Source organism: Ciconia boyciana, chromosome 2 (assembly GCF_034638445.1).
Source record: "Ciconia boyciana chromosome 2, ASM3463844v1, whole genome shotgun sequence".
In the NCBI taxonomy this organism is placed as follows: Eukaryota; Metazoa; Chordata; class Aves; order Ciconiiformes; family Ciconiidae; genus Ciconia; species Ciconia boyciana.
The window spans coordinates 157,908,359-157,923,503 of record NC_132935.1 but is presented as its reverse complement, the minus strand read 5'-3'; the positions used below and the strand labels follow the sequence as shown (position 1 = coordinate 157,923,503).

At 39.8% G+C, this 15,145-nt stretch overlaps 1 protein-coding gene across 4 annotated transcripts in view; it reads right to left on the bottom strand.

Moving 5' to 3' along the window:
- Positions 1-12,340, bottom strand: part of NCAPG2 (non-SMC condensin II complex subunit G2) — a 57,314-nt gene extending 44,974 nt beyond the window's left edge. Inside the window, exons 1-7 of one of the 4 annotated variants that reach the window (XM_072854700.1) lie at positions 12,234-12,339; positions 11,966-12,097; positions 11,183-11,278; positions 7,681-7,872; positions 6,563-6,677; positions 5,887-6,044; positions 4,797-4,931 (exon numbers count right to left, since the gene is read on the bottom strand). In XM_072854700.1, coding sequence (XP_072710801.1) covers positions 4,797-4,931; positions 5,887-6,044; positions 6,563-6,677; positions 7,681-7,872; positions 11,183-11,257 — 675 coding nt within the window. In that variant the 5' untranslated portion in view covers positions 11,258-11,278; positions 11,966-12,097; positions 12,234-12,339. Of the gene's footprint in view, positions 1-4,796; positions 4,932-5,886; positions 6,045-6,562; positions 6,678-7,680; positions 7,873-11,182; positions 11,279-11,965 lie in introns of all 4 variants that reach the window. The other 3 variants (XM_072854701.1, XM_072854698.1, XM_072854702.1) reach the window with 3 other exon arrangements.
- Between the last annotated feature and the right edge of the window lie 2,805 nt (positions 12,341-15,145).

Sequence of the window (15,145 nt, the reverse complement as noted above, 5' to 3'; positions counted from 1 at the left end):
TCACCCCTCAGCTTTCTCTGCTCCAAGCTGAACAAACCAAGTGACCTCAGCCACTCCTCATAAGTCTTTTACCATCTTGGTCACCCTCCTCTGGATACACTTATAGTTTGATGTCCTTCTTATACTGAGGTGCCCAAAACTGCACACAGTACTCAAGCTGGGGCCATACCAGTGCAGTGTAGAGTGGGACAATCATCTCCCTTGACCAGCTAGCTATGCTGTGCTTGATGCACCCCAGGACATGGTTGGCCCTTTTGGCTGCCAGGGCACACTACTGACTCATATTCAACTTGCCATCAACCCAAACCCCCAGATCTCTTTCTGCAGGGCTGCTCTCCAGCCTCTCATCCCCCAATTTGTATGTATAAGCAGGATTACCCCATCCCAGGTGCAGAATCCAGCACTTGCTCTTGTTAAATTTCACATGGTTGGTGATTGCCCAGCCCTCTAGTCCATCCAAATCTCTCTGTAAGGTCTCTCTACCCTCAAGGGAGTCCACAGCTCCTCCTGGTTTAGTATCATCAGCAAACTTACTTAATGTACATCTGATTCCTGCATCCAGGTCATTTATAAAAACATTAAAGAGCACTGGCCCTAAAATTGAGCCCTGGTGAACCCCCTGGTGACTGGCTGCCAGCCTGATGTAACCCCATTTACTATAACCCTTTGAGCCTGACCCATCAGCCAATTGCTCACCCAATGTATTATGGACTTGTCTAGCTGTGTGCTGGACATTTTGTCCAGAAGGGTATTGTGAGAGACAATATCAAAAGCTTTGCTAAAACAACAGCAAAAAACCCCAAAAACACGTATGTACTGGCTTTCCTTGGTTAACTAGATGGGTGACCTTGTCATAAAAGGAAATTAAGTTAGGTAAGCAGGACTTTCCCCTCTAATGTGGGATACTGGACTTCTCCGTACTTGTTGGTGCCGAACACAGAGGTCGCTGTGAATCAGTGGGGAGTAGCGGGGCTAGCCTTGAGCAATGTGCTCATCTTGCACTGATAAGCACTGGATAGCAACACACTTATCTTGCATGACGATTTACAGTCTAACACTCTGAGTGTTAAATCAACTGAGCTAATTCACTGAGTGACATCTGGGGTGAAGCGAAGGTCTCACAGCCCGATGTTGCTTCAGTAAAGTTGTTTCTGAACCTCGTGACTCAACGGGAGGGTTCCCCCCCCAGCCACACCTCAGACTCCTATTTGTAACACAACACCCTCGTGAACCTGGGCTGACTATGACCAATGATGACATTGTCTCTCAAGTGTTTTTCAGTAACTCCCAGGATAACCTCCATAATTTTACCGGGCACTGAGTGAGACTGACAGGGCTGTAATTACCAGGGTCTTCCTTCTTACCCTTCTTGAAAATTGGGACGACAATGCAGTAGCATTTTCAGAAGTTCACACACGCATTCTTCTGCAAACGTTTGAGCATTAGGTCAGAGCATGAAGCCCAACTGGCAACAAGTCAGTAGTGGTGTATCCCAGAGGTAAATACTGGAGCCAACACTGTTTAACATCTTCATTAATGACCTAGATGATGAGTCAAGAGTACATGCAATTTTGCAGCCACATTGGGAGGAGTTGTTGATACACCTGATTGGGTGTGCTGCTGTTCAGAGGCACCTTGGCAAGCTGCAGAAACATGCCAAAAGGAATCTCATGAAGTTCAACAAAGGGAAATGCAAAGTCCTGCACCTGGAAAAAAATAACCCTATGCTTTAGGACAGGCTAGGGACTGATCAGCTGGAGAGCAGCTTTGTAGGAAAGGTCCTGGGGTTGACAAGTTGAACAGAAGTCAGCAATGTGCCCTTATGGCAAAGAAAACCAACTGCATCCTGGGTTGCACTAGGAAAAGCATTGTCAGCAGGTCAAGGGAGGTCATCCTTCCCCTCTGCACAGCACTGATGAGGCACATCTGGAGCGCTGAGTCCAGTGCTGGGCTCACCAGTACAACAGAGATACGGACATGCTGGAACGAGTCCAACAAAGGACCACAAAGATGATTAAGGGACTGGAGCACCTGTCATGTGAGGAGAAGCTGCAAGAGCTGGGCTTGTTTAGCCTGGAGAGGAGAAAGCACGGGGGGATCTTATCAACATATATCAATACCTGATAGGGGAAGTAAAGACCATGGAGACAGACTCCTCTCAGTGGTTTCCAGCAATAGAACAAAAGGCAATGGACACCAATTGAAATACAATAAATGCCTCTTAAATATAAGGAATATTTTTTACATTTTATTTTAATTTTATTTTTTTTTATTTTCACTGTAAGGGTGATTGAACACTGGAGCAGGTTGCCCAGAGAGGTTGTGGAGTCTCCATCCTTGGAGATACTCAAAACCCATCTGGACATAGCCCTGAGCAACCTGCTCTAGCTGACTTTGCTTTGTGCAAGGGTGTTGGACTGGATGATCTCCAGAGGTCCCTTCCAACCTCAAACTCTGTAATTTTAACATTAATGCTCAGTAACATTACTTACTTTGCAATAATCAGAAGAAGAATTAGGAGGAGCAACTATTCTTTCCTCTCCCTCCCATGTTAAACTTTTTTGGGGAAAAAAAACAAAAGCCAAAACCAAACCCAGAGCATTCCTAAATAGGTACAGATTAAAATTAACAAAAAGTCTGAGAATGGCCAAAGCATCCTTGATTACATGGGAGAGCTTATCAAGCTTGAAGATGAAGAGCCTAAAGGTCTTTCAGGTCCTGAAAGCCCTGAAAAGGGAGACATCCTATCAAGTTCTACCTACTATCATAATCTAATAAGCAGGTCAGGTCCAGAACTGAATCTGGCAACAGTGACTATGGACCTGTCAGCTGCACTGACAGCATTTGTAACTTTTTGTAAAGAGGTTTAGGCTAATAAACAGACCTCAATAATATTAAAAAGGTATTCTCTGCAATTAAGAAAGCTCCCCAAGCCCACTCAAAGTTTTCAGCACTCCGAACTGATGCCTGGCAGGCAATACTAGTAATTCAATGGAAAGAACTGATGAGAAGATTGGATGTAATCAGTAAGAGTCTATATTTGTGAACAGTGGTTTAGATCTTTCACCTTTATCAGAAAGGAATGGATGGACTAACAGTGTGCAAATCAAACTCCCAGCTGGGAGCTGCTACTTTCAGTCAGTCCTTCTAGCCATAAAGCTAAGGATTCAGGATTAAGGATTTAAACCACTAATGATCATATGCCAGAGCAAAGAGTGCAGTAAGGCGCTCTCTATATCTACCTAGAAAGAGACAGGCATATGAAAAAGAAAACGTGACAAAATGTCAAGAGACCAGAAATCATGAGGAGGAGAGAAGAGCAAAAGCTTGGGCGGAAAAGTAAATATGCAAAGTGTGACCAAACTTGCACATTCTTGTGGAGCAAAGGGGATGTGTTTTGATATGCCAGGAGAAAGATCCAGTACTAAGTCTGATCATTACCGCTTTTTTCCCCAAAAAATTAAAAAACAAAGTTTCATACTGAAGGCTGTGTTTCACCCAAAGATTCAAGGTACAAACTTTCTTTAGAAAAACTTATGTGTAGTACTTAACGTGTTATATTAAAAAGCTCACAAGATGTGGAAGAAAAAAAACTAACAAGAAGTTGCTTCTGAGCCTAGATAGCAGTTTCATTTTACATATATAATTGCCAATTATTTACTGTGCCTATATGAATATGAAATATTGAAGTGATGCAGTGGATTCAAATAAAACAGAAGAAAACTATTAACACAGAATCAAATATAGCTAAGGCATTCTAAGTACTGTGACAAAGAACACATACAGATACACACTTTTTCAAGAGGACAAAAAATGACCTAAATGAAATATACCAAGGACATAAAACCAAATACAAAATGAGTCAATAAAGTCTTACCTGTCTTCCCTCTTTCCACCCATGTTTTCTCTCCTTCCTTTCCCACCTCTCATACATCCCAATTTTAGTCAAAACTAAAACATCTTAAAATACAATGTGTAAGTAACAAAAAAAAAATAAAATCTTAGTGTCAGGTGTCCAAAACCTGGTCTATCAAACATTTCACCCAATTCAGTCCCTACCACCATCTTTAAAACTGTATATGCTCATAGTGCCACAGTTATGCAGCAACTTCAGAGCTCATTTTATGACAGAAGTTCATATATTCTGTGAAAGGGAACATATGCGTTTTAAACAGGCAAGGAGGAGTTAGAACTTAGGAGACAATGTGAGGTTATCTTGTCACCTAACCAGAAAAAAAAGCTTGGATACTACTATCTTGGTGCATACTAAAAACTATATTCTTCACACTAAAAAGCAATTCTTCACTGAGAGAAATATAGGTAGTAAAATAAAATAATTCTCATTTTGCTGTAAAGTTGGGTTTTTCTTATGCTACTTTTAAAACAGACTATGGCAATGCAATCTTCTAAATGGAATCATTTAGAAGGGAAATTATTTTGCTACAGTTATCTGTCTCCAATAAAAGAATAACTGCTATAAAAGAAGATAATTATACCAGGGAATGGTTTCAAGTATTGAGGGACATGCACTGGAAGCAAAGCACTTGGTTCTTATTACCTCAGGATACAAGAGCTTGAGTGATGATTTAGACATATACTTTTATATTCAAGTCAGAAATAGGAATAAAGGGTTTTCCAAATGAAACAGAAATATCAGCCGTTTATAGCTTGGAGTCAGAGCTGATTTGTCTTGTATTGCTACCTACTGTACTGTAAAAAAAGGCTTAATGCAAAACCATTAAAAGTAACCAAAGCCTACTCACATAAAATCACAGTAATATAAAAAGTTTGCTTACCTCTTCTTTTTTAATGTGCTTTACACTCATAAAACACTGAAGCAACAAGTCCTTGACTTCATTACTCTCCTCTGAATCATAATCAAAACAAAGTAATGTCTGATGTAGATTCCATAGACGAACTACATCTGCACCCTGACAGGAAAAAAAAGCCCACATTATAGTGAAGTAGGTACAGCTTCAATGTGAAGAAGCATTTAAAGGATTTTAAATAATTAATTTGAAATGGTTGGTACAGGTAGAAGATTTTCAGATTGTAAAATTATGAACATTAACTGACTTTCACCACATGATTGTGAAAAATTACACAAATTTGTGTAACTGCAGAAATACTGACTTCCAACAACTGAAGACATACTCAGTACAGCAAGAAAGCTGGTATTTCATGCAAAATACATGAAAACTGTATTATTCCACTTTTGAAACCTTACAAAATGAAAGCAGTTAACAGGGAAAAATAAAAGAAAGTAGTAAAGGAGATATTTATTGGGTTAGTGCAAAAGATGTATGCCACACTACTCTAAGTAACTTACACATTAAAAAAAAGATTTGTAGAGACATACAGAGGAACAGAAAAATAAGCTTCCCACATAAGAAGTCGCTATAAGTAGATGAACGTAGTACTTAAAACCTGAATTAACTAAAAGAGTTAATTGCTATTTAAAACTTAGTAATTGGAGTTCATAAATGAGTGGAGAGAGGGGAAAAAAAACAGCAGGGGGGCACGAAAGGGGGGGAGAGAGAGAGAGAGGCACAAACGAGAGGGAGAGAACATGAACATGGGGTGGGGGGGAGAGAACACAAGAGAGAGAGAAAGGAGAAAAAAAACACGAAAAAGTAAGAAAAGTTCACTTGCAAAATTGATGGCAAAAATCTTTACAGTTTGTCCTAGAGAAAGCAAGATTTTAATATGTTGCTTATAAAATGCAACACTAAAAAGACACTTTGTAACCAACACGTGTCCTGCGATTCATTAATTGAGCACTAGGACATAGAAAACAAGTTAACTTGCAATAAAAGGTATTTTGGAGGGACAATCTTTCTTGGAATATTCAGTAGTAATCTAAAAGTCAATATAGCTTCAGCATACCGTAGCAGCTTTATTCAGGCTTTTTCTTAGCAGAATGATAAATAGAGTCTTCCCTAGCTGCTCCTTGCCTTCCAGTCCTTTCTCCCACCACATCTCACATACACGTTGGATAGCACCCTGCAGGATTTTTTCAGATTCAGGTAATGCAGGAAGAATACCTACAACAGTAATGAAGTAATTATTTACTGCAATGAACCAAGTTATTCCTGCAAAACATTAGTCTGTTAGTACACTAACTATACCTCACAATGTCAACTGGCTCTTGCCACATTTACACATCTTAATGGCTTATTCTCACTGTGGGTATTTAGGCAGCTTTGTTAACTCTAAGGTTTCGGCCAAGTTTTTGTATCAGTAACAATAATCCAAAGTTAACAGTGATCTTAAGTTTTGCCTTGAAAATACTATAAGGCACAGAATAAGGAAAGTTATCTATCATTGGGTGAACAGTTGAGATAAAAATCAGTTACACAGTCTAAAAGTTGGAACCAAAATAGTTTTCTTTAAGTACATGCTCCCTTAATTTTGTCTCATAAATAAGAACTCAGGTCAGTACCAACTTTTCTCCTGTAAATTCTGTTCCATAAGCCAGTCAGGTCAAACAAAAAGCCTAGTGAACTCATCTGCTAAAAAAAAACCCATATAATGCTGTATTCTATAAGAGATAAGTACGTACCATTTAATATAAAAACACATTCTAGAAGAGCTTTGTAGTTTACAGTTTCATCCACCGCAGGTATGGAAGCAATAACTACAGCTGTCACTCCTTGGATCACAGCTACAGTTTGTTTCTGAAAGAAAGCAATGTCGAGAAAACAATTCTGCAGTTTATTTTATACTCAGAAGATAATTATGACAAGAAATAAAACTTAGCAACAGAGAGCAAAGCTGAATTGTTATTTAGCTTCCACTTTGTTCAAAGAGTATACTGGCACCCAAAACCTATCAAATAAGAGGCAAAAGCACAGATTTTAAAGTACATCCATTTGAAAAAGTTTGAAAATGCCTTTCAGCTCCAGCTAGTAGATAATTTGGCAACTGTACATGTGTATCCATTCTGCCATTAAAAAAATGCATCTGCAACAAAACCACTCAAACACACATCCATTTCAAAAATAAAAAGACCCTAACTAGCAGGGTCTTGTGCAACTCAAAAATGTGTAGATCTGGTGACTTTGGATCCAAGTACATGATTCTATAGACCTCGGTATGTATGATGGATTTTCTACAAGCCTCTAGGTCTCCCTAATGATTTCCCCACTGCACTTCTTTTTTGCTTCCAAAATTAAATAACCCGATATTCTCAAGACTACGTGGACTACAGTGCAGAAGGCAGTATATGAGGGCTTGAGTCAGAGAAATTCTGTATAAGCTAAATTTGTGGGAGGGGTGTTCAAATCTAGATTTCATGATCTTCATTCAGTAAAATGACATAATAAAACAGGCAGTGAATTTCTTGTAGTATATGCCAGATACTTAAGGAAAGTCTGAGAGATCAACATTTGTTTACTGAAATAAGACATACAAAAAGCCCACTCCAGTGCAAAAACTAAGTCCCATCTTTGATAATCAAAATTATCAGCAGGTCTAATCTTTTATAGTGTAGACCAATCACAAGTTCAGCTTAACCCAAGCATGATAGTTAAGAAGTCAGTTAAGAATGGGGCCGGGAGATGATGTTTGGAACTGACCTTGTTTGATAACCCTTGCATGTTTTCAGATGCTATGAAAATATTTCATTTTATTTCTCAGAAAATATGAAATAAACATATTTTTATTTTGCAAGGTTTTTACCATTTCTGGAACTCTCTCAACTTCCATGCCATCATTAGTTTCATCATCTTCAATCCTCTGCCATGTTTCCACAGGGTTCTCCATCAAAGTCTCTGTCAATAGCTGTGTCAGTCTCTCCCATAGTACTTCTTTTTGCTTTCTTGGCAATTCTTGAAGTAGTTCATTCAAGTCGAAAGGATTAAATGTATTTTTCTGTGAATAGTCAGAAGATATCACACCATTCCACATCACTGGTTTATATTTCATCATCATATTTCCTAAAATTAATGCTTTTTTTACATTAAGGATTAATTTCCATTCCTCTGCAGTTATAGAACCTTCTAGAAGTTGTATTTCTTTAAAAAATAGCACAAGAAATTCCTGCTGCTTAACTATTTATTGTGAAACAAGAGTGCTTCTTTTAAGACTAAAGTCTTTAGCCCTTGATAGCAACAGTACTGAACATAGATGACGTCCCCATAACATCAACTTCTCTCTCTCACATGTTCTAAATACTTCGTTCCCAAAGGGGGCAATTCCATACCCTTAGTCAAGAAGCTCACAACTGCAGAGAATTAAAGTCCCTGATCTTATCTTTGCTATCTTAAATATAGATTGATGATGGCTGTTGAAAGAAAATCCTTACACAAGGACTAGAAATGTAACAGTCAGTACAGCCGTAGGGAAAGCACTACAGGCTTTGGAGTAAAATCTGCATAGAACAGTGCTCAGTATACTGCACTATTTTAAAGTCCCCCCATCAAACATTAACCCTATACTTCCCTCTTAAGCTCTGCTGAATGGGAAGCCACTATTAGTCTGTAGAAAAGATTTCACTAAGAGACTGATCTGAACTATTTCCTCAGAAGAACCTTGCTAGAAGAATTTACCCCAGAGATGCAAAGAGCCTCTTAGCATCAAAGAAGGGTAGGCAACCTGCTAGGAAAGGCAATATGCAGAGAAAAGATGACAAGCAAAACCAGACACAGCCAAGAGGAAGTACAGATAATTTTTGAGATGTAATTTGCAATACTGAAGTGAAGGTCTACTGGATTAAAAACACTTCAGAGGAAAGAGGGAGAATGTCCATGATCTTGAATAAAATAAAAATATTTTTAGTTTGCAGATACACTAAAAAACAGGAATCAAGAAGAAAAAAAAAGTTGAAGGGAAAAAGAAAAATAGAAAATAATGAAAGCAGCAGCAGTAAGTATTAGAAGGTTCCCAGAAGGGTATGAGAAGAAAGATCCTGTTACATATTTATAGCAGAATTTCTACCCTATTCTACAGCTGGAAACAAATACAATAAACCAAAGGCCACATAGGGAGTTCTGCAGCCCTCTACTTCAAACAAACCCAAAAGACAGGATATTAGATCGTACTGTTTTGAACAAAAAGAATGAATTCATAATAAGACCAGAGCTTTCTGATCTTTCTTTGGGATGAGATGAGATAGAATTATTCCACAATCTATGAGGGAAAAGGATGTCATTGAATGATAGTCATATCCTTGATTCCTATTTTCCTGTCTAAGAAATAATATGTTTTCTTGAACTGGAACAGGATTTAGTGGAAAAACTTAACAGCACCTGATAAAGACTTCAATGAACAGCACCACAATACAGTAATATTTTTAAAAAAGATTACAAAGAAGGAAAAGTGAAAAGCCCAAGGCAAACCTTGAAGGAAAATTAGCAAACCCCTGGAATTTTGGAAGATGTGAATGAAACAAAACATTGAGAGGAGGGAAAATGAAAATTAAAAGGGAGCAGGAGGGTATAGAAATGAGACACATTGAAAGAAGTAGTAATGCTAAGAACAGAATTTTTAAAAAAGTTAAAAAGGCAAATTCTGAGGCTAGAGCACAAAATAGGTAGAAAAAGCAGGGCATAAATATAATATGAAAACTAAGGAAAGCAGTGAGGCTCTAACCACGCTTTCCTCTTCTTTCTACCTTTATACATCCGCTTCTAAAGGACAGAATACATTAACATGGCCTCCTCCAGAAAAGCAGTCAAGAATTATTCAAGGGAGATCCTAAAATGAGAATCATCATCCTAAGATAAGATATGGTCAAACACCCTTCATCACTGAAGGTTTCAAAAGAAAATTAATAAAATAACTCAGGTTTCTTAGACAAGCAAAAAGTAATCTGAATATTCATGTTCCCTTATCCTATGAAGGCATGAAGACAGTTTTAATCAATATACTCATTATAGCTGGTGATACAGTGTCCAGAGATATTGGCAACACCTGAAAACTGTTGCAAGACAACTCCTCTGAATTGCTGATGAAAAATAAAAGGATGAAGAAACAATTTTTAATCCAAACAGACCAAGATATGTTAAGACAGATTACTGGATGAAGATGGCAGAAACAACACAATCAAATTAATTGAAAAGGAAACACTGCAAGTACCATACGTTATCCTAAACAGAATAGTTTCGTAAAGTGTTTAGATTTGGGGAAAAATGGGAAGGAGACTTCAAGCAAAGGAAATCTGTTAATAAAGTTGTCACCTATAATTACACACAGGACTGCAAATGAAAAAACTAGCAAATTTCTTGGAAAGAGAGGTTCAATGACGTTTGGGAGACAAACATTCCTAAGCTTATTACATAGAACATGATCCCTATCATAGAAATCATAGGTTTAATAAATCTGCTACATTAGTAAATTAGTTCGTGTCTCTGTGGACATAGAGGTCAACTGACCCACTTACTTTAACCTGATACAGGTAATATTAGGAAAACGCTGATTAGAAAGCTTAAGAAACTAACCTGACAATACCGTTTATTAAGGCTAGCAAAAGATGTTTTAGAGAAATTGTGTATATCTTAATACCAGACAGATTGAAGCTTAGTGCAAAACACCATAATGCAAATTATTATTTCTGATTACTATGCAATATCATATACACATTAGAATGAACTTTTAATTAGTAGATTTCAGTGGATTTGTTTTGTTGTTCCTTCCGCTTCTCTCCGCACAGCATTTAGAGATAGCAATCTATCACATCTCTAAAACATTCAGTGATAAAAAGAGCTATGAAGTACAATTGCACACGGACTAAAGAATAAGTGGACAGCCTAAACTATCAAATGAATGAACAAATACTACTGAAACATGCCTCTGCTGTGTTTGTATATTAGCTCATATTCATTACACAGCAATAACCTTTCATAGGTTGAAATTCAAAAAACCAATACTTCATCAACATCAAATTAGTACTTTTTTTAGTATTACCACAGTACTAATCATTTTTTTTTAAATAAAATGTAACCTGTATGGTACAACAACCAAGTGTTAAAAAATCAGTTAGTTTATAAATAGCAAAATTTCAGATTCTACAACTTTTTCAGGTATGTTCCATTAAGTGCCATTTGAACTTATTTTCTACAGCAATTACTCTAGCATATCTACAGATACCAGACAAATAATTTCTGTCCCTATGTCACAAAATTTCTGCACAAATAACAGACAAGGTTTTAGTAGTAATGCACATGTATCATGGCTTACTTACAGGATTCTGAGTATAACGCAAGAAGTCTTCAATTGACTCTTTAGACACAACTTGTAAAAATGCTTCGCGTTTCATTGTGGTCTTGTTTTTCCTTACCTTATAAACAAAACAAAAAAAATGTTAGAGAAAGTACTGTATCGCAAAATAAGATCATTTTTGGTCTCAGTGAAGAATGTATGAACTTACATTCTTCACCTACATAGCTATAAATAAAAGATGTTTCCCCCTCCAAATTACTTTACAGTTATCTGGATCAGCATTTAGATTCATAACAACACTAGGCTGCAGTATTTGCATGGATTCTTTTTAGTCCTTTTTTTACTAAAGAAGTCTCAAAACAGAAGAGCTTTTTAATGGATACTTTCCTTTTTAAAAAGAACAGTGTATCCAGCACATACCCCGTACTTAGCTAGTCATCATTCCCGGCAACAGCATTTACTTGTATAATGGGCAGCAAGATACTCTCTGCTTTTCTCTTGTCAAGTGAAGACTACGGGAAACGGGCAAGGCCACTTTTTGACACCAAGAGCTTAATTTACGCACCTCAGCATTCCTTCCATCCTAGGTGATTCCTGATGTGCTTTTCCCACCCCTACCAGCTGGGAGACTGCTTACATAGCCTTTACCGTGTGTGAAACCATATCACAGAACGGGGCGGGTGCCGATGCAGGGCGCTGGCCCGGATCGGGCCGGGGCTGCCCGCCCGCCGGGCTACCGCCAGGTCCACGGCGAGGCCTCACAGGCCGCCGTACGCCCCCCATAGACGATAAACGGGCCGCTTACCTAGCGCTCCACAGAAATAAATCCTCGTAGATCTACGGGTTGCGTTTCCAATAACGCGGAGCTGCCTGCACAAGCGGGAAACAAAAACGGCGACCGCCCGGATTACAAGCCTGCGCCTCTCGGTAGCAGTGCCTACGGAAAAACCCGTTCATACGAACGCTCCGCCGCCCCACCGCCGGAGGAGGCACGGAGCCCGGGTGCCGCTCGGAGCCGGGACAGCACCCTCCTCAGCCCCGCTGCCGGCGCTCCCCGCGCTGCCCGCACTCACACAGCGCTGAGGCGAGACCGAGGCCCGGCCCTACCGCCACGCGCGCTGCCGGCGCTTTCGAATTCTCCCGCGGCGGCCGTTGAGCGCGGGCGGGCGCGCGCGCGGGCGCCGCGGTCTCGCGAGAGCGCGGCGCTTGCCCCCCTCCCGGCGCGCAGCACCACCGGGGGCGGGGCCCAGCCCTGCGGCTCGCGCCGGCGCCCCGCCCTCCCGCGCGTGGCGGTAGCCGTTAGGCGGCGGGGCCCGACAGCCCCGGGCGCTGGCTCCGACGAGGCGGGAACCCGGGCTTTAGTTCTCCACCCCTGCACGGGGCTGTGTTCAAAATCCACGTTTTTCGCCTTTTTGCGCTTGCCTGGGTGGGGCGTTCGCGTTTGTGCGAAGGGGAGAGTTGTTTTCAGTCAGGTGCCGCCTGTACACGTGGGTGACTTTCGGTTCCTCGCTGCTGCCTCCAGCCGAGGCCACCGCTGTCCCCGTCCCCCAGGCCACCTTTAATAGAGGAGGGGGCTGAAGAACGCGGCCGCCGGCGGGACGGAGTTGGGGTGGAGGAGAGGCGCTGGGTAGCAAATCTCCCTGGAGAGGACAGGCCCGCTAACGGGCACGTCTGGACAGCTGCAGCCCAGGGAGTACAGTAAGGAGTTCAGTGCTGGCTATGCTCGGTTTAAAATTTGGCTACGCTGAAATGCTTCTCTACTGCTTTCACTTTATAATAAAGGCTGGCTTGCTTCCACATCTGTCCCTGGAGGAGCGTCCAGTCAGTTATCCAGAGGTGGCTGACGGGAAGTCAATCTACATACCGGCTTACTGTTACCTTCCTGGAGCTAGCTCTTAAGTTTCAATGCCTTGAAACGGAGATAAGATGTTTAGTTAAATTCACGAATAGGCTTAAGAAACAGTACGCCTTCTTCCATGGGTCTTGGGTAACGTGGATGTACTGTTCTTACAAAAACATTTCTGCTAGCTCGCAAAGCCTGCGTTACCCATTTGATCACACTGACTTTTTTCACCAAGAATGTTTTTGTTGCTAGTGTTGACAGCTACACATTTAATCTTAGTCATGAACAGTAAATGCATTGCACACTCTTCATCCAAAGCGATGAAGAGCTAAACAGGCTACTCACCAGAATTTATAGGAGACTATGTAGGCCAGATGATATTTACACTTTGATAACTAAGGATTTTTTTAATATATCAGGAAATAGCTGCTTTCTGTTTCTTCTCAAACTTATTTTGCAGTGTTCAGAAATAGTTGGACTCAGTTCCTTGAATTAAGCGTAATCAGCTTTCAAATTCTGTAATATTCCCCATTCCATTTGTTTGAGCTCTTCTGCAAACCAAAACCAGTCAATATGTCTTGTTACGGGCTTAATTGATATCTTTCAATTTTGCACTTGCAGTAGCATAATATTTCTCAATATTTCTCAGTGTTGTTAGCTGTTCAGAAGAGGTAGGTGCTCGACTGAAATTGTTTACTTTCAGTCTGTGATAGCAGTACAGCATATGCTGCTTTACTATGCGGACAAACAGAAAACCAACAATAATTTCCATAGAAGTTCTCACATCTGATTGGACTTTTCTGGATTGTAATTTTTAAAAACATGATTAATTCAGATTTTATGAAATATTATATGTAAACATTCACTACTTTTTAAAGTCGTATTTATGACTTCTGCTAATATTTTCATTTTTAACATAGAATCATAGGAGGATTAAAATCCTACCCCTCACAGTATCAGTTTATATTCAAAATTAAGACTTGTCACATTTTCTGCCATATATATTTGACTTACAGACTTTTCCTGGTTTATTTTTTAAAGTTTTTGAGTAAACTATTTACCTAGTTTTTATACAGTTTGAAGACTATAGGATGAAAAATAGTTTATTATATGCTTATCCCATATAAATAATGCTATTCTGTATTGCTTAAAAAAATGTACGTAACAGATGACTAATGTCACTGAAAACAAAGATAAAACTGTTTCAATTCCTGAATCATCAATTGAGTGCATGTGAAACTTCTGAAATAATTGGACTTCAAAACAAATTTGGGCCGGACAGAAAGTACCGTAGACTGTAGGCAGTGTAGGAGAATGGGTTATGTGACTTGCAAGTTGTCGTTGAGGTGGTCGTGCACCCAAGGCAGGGACAATATGGCAGAAGGAGTTAGCAGCCAAAAACTCATTGTCTTGAGCATCATAACTGCGCAGCGGCAGGTCAGTGCCGCTCCTTGTCTCCACCTGAAGCCAAACATACACGTACCTCCCCACATCATATTTCCATCTAGACAAAGGCCTGTCTCCTTTGACGTGTGGAAAGGGCAATCCAGCAGATTACCAACATCCACCTCCCAGCAGCCATGGAGAAAGTCCCAGGAGAGACGGATCCCTGGACAGTCACTTGAAATAGCATCTGTCCTCCAGTGCTAAGGCCCAAGCTGTGACAGCCAGCAGGCATGGACTTCCAGAAGCAGACTACCAAAAGGAGGGAGCATTTTGCTGCTCTGCAGGAAAGAAGGATCAAGAATTAGGGTTGTTTCAGATCCTATGGACCTGACTTTATTTCTTAAGTTAGGTATTCAGCTAAGTGCAAGAAGCCTGTGAAACAGTTTTCTTGAAATAAGTTGTATGAGCAATCATCATACTTGTAGAATAGTAAAAGCAAATAAAAAAGTATGAAACCTGACATTTATACATTGTACTAATGTCTACCCTTTCTGCATATATGAAAAATCTTTGCCATTTTAGATCCAAACTGATGGATTTATTTATCATGTCTCGTGTGGACTGAATATTTCATTAATACCTTGATTAGTCTTTTAATTGGGTGCTACATTAGTCACCTGGCTACTGTTTATTTAGCCAGGCACATATCCATTTAGCAAATGAACTAAAACATATTTAAGCTTATAATTTGTGTTG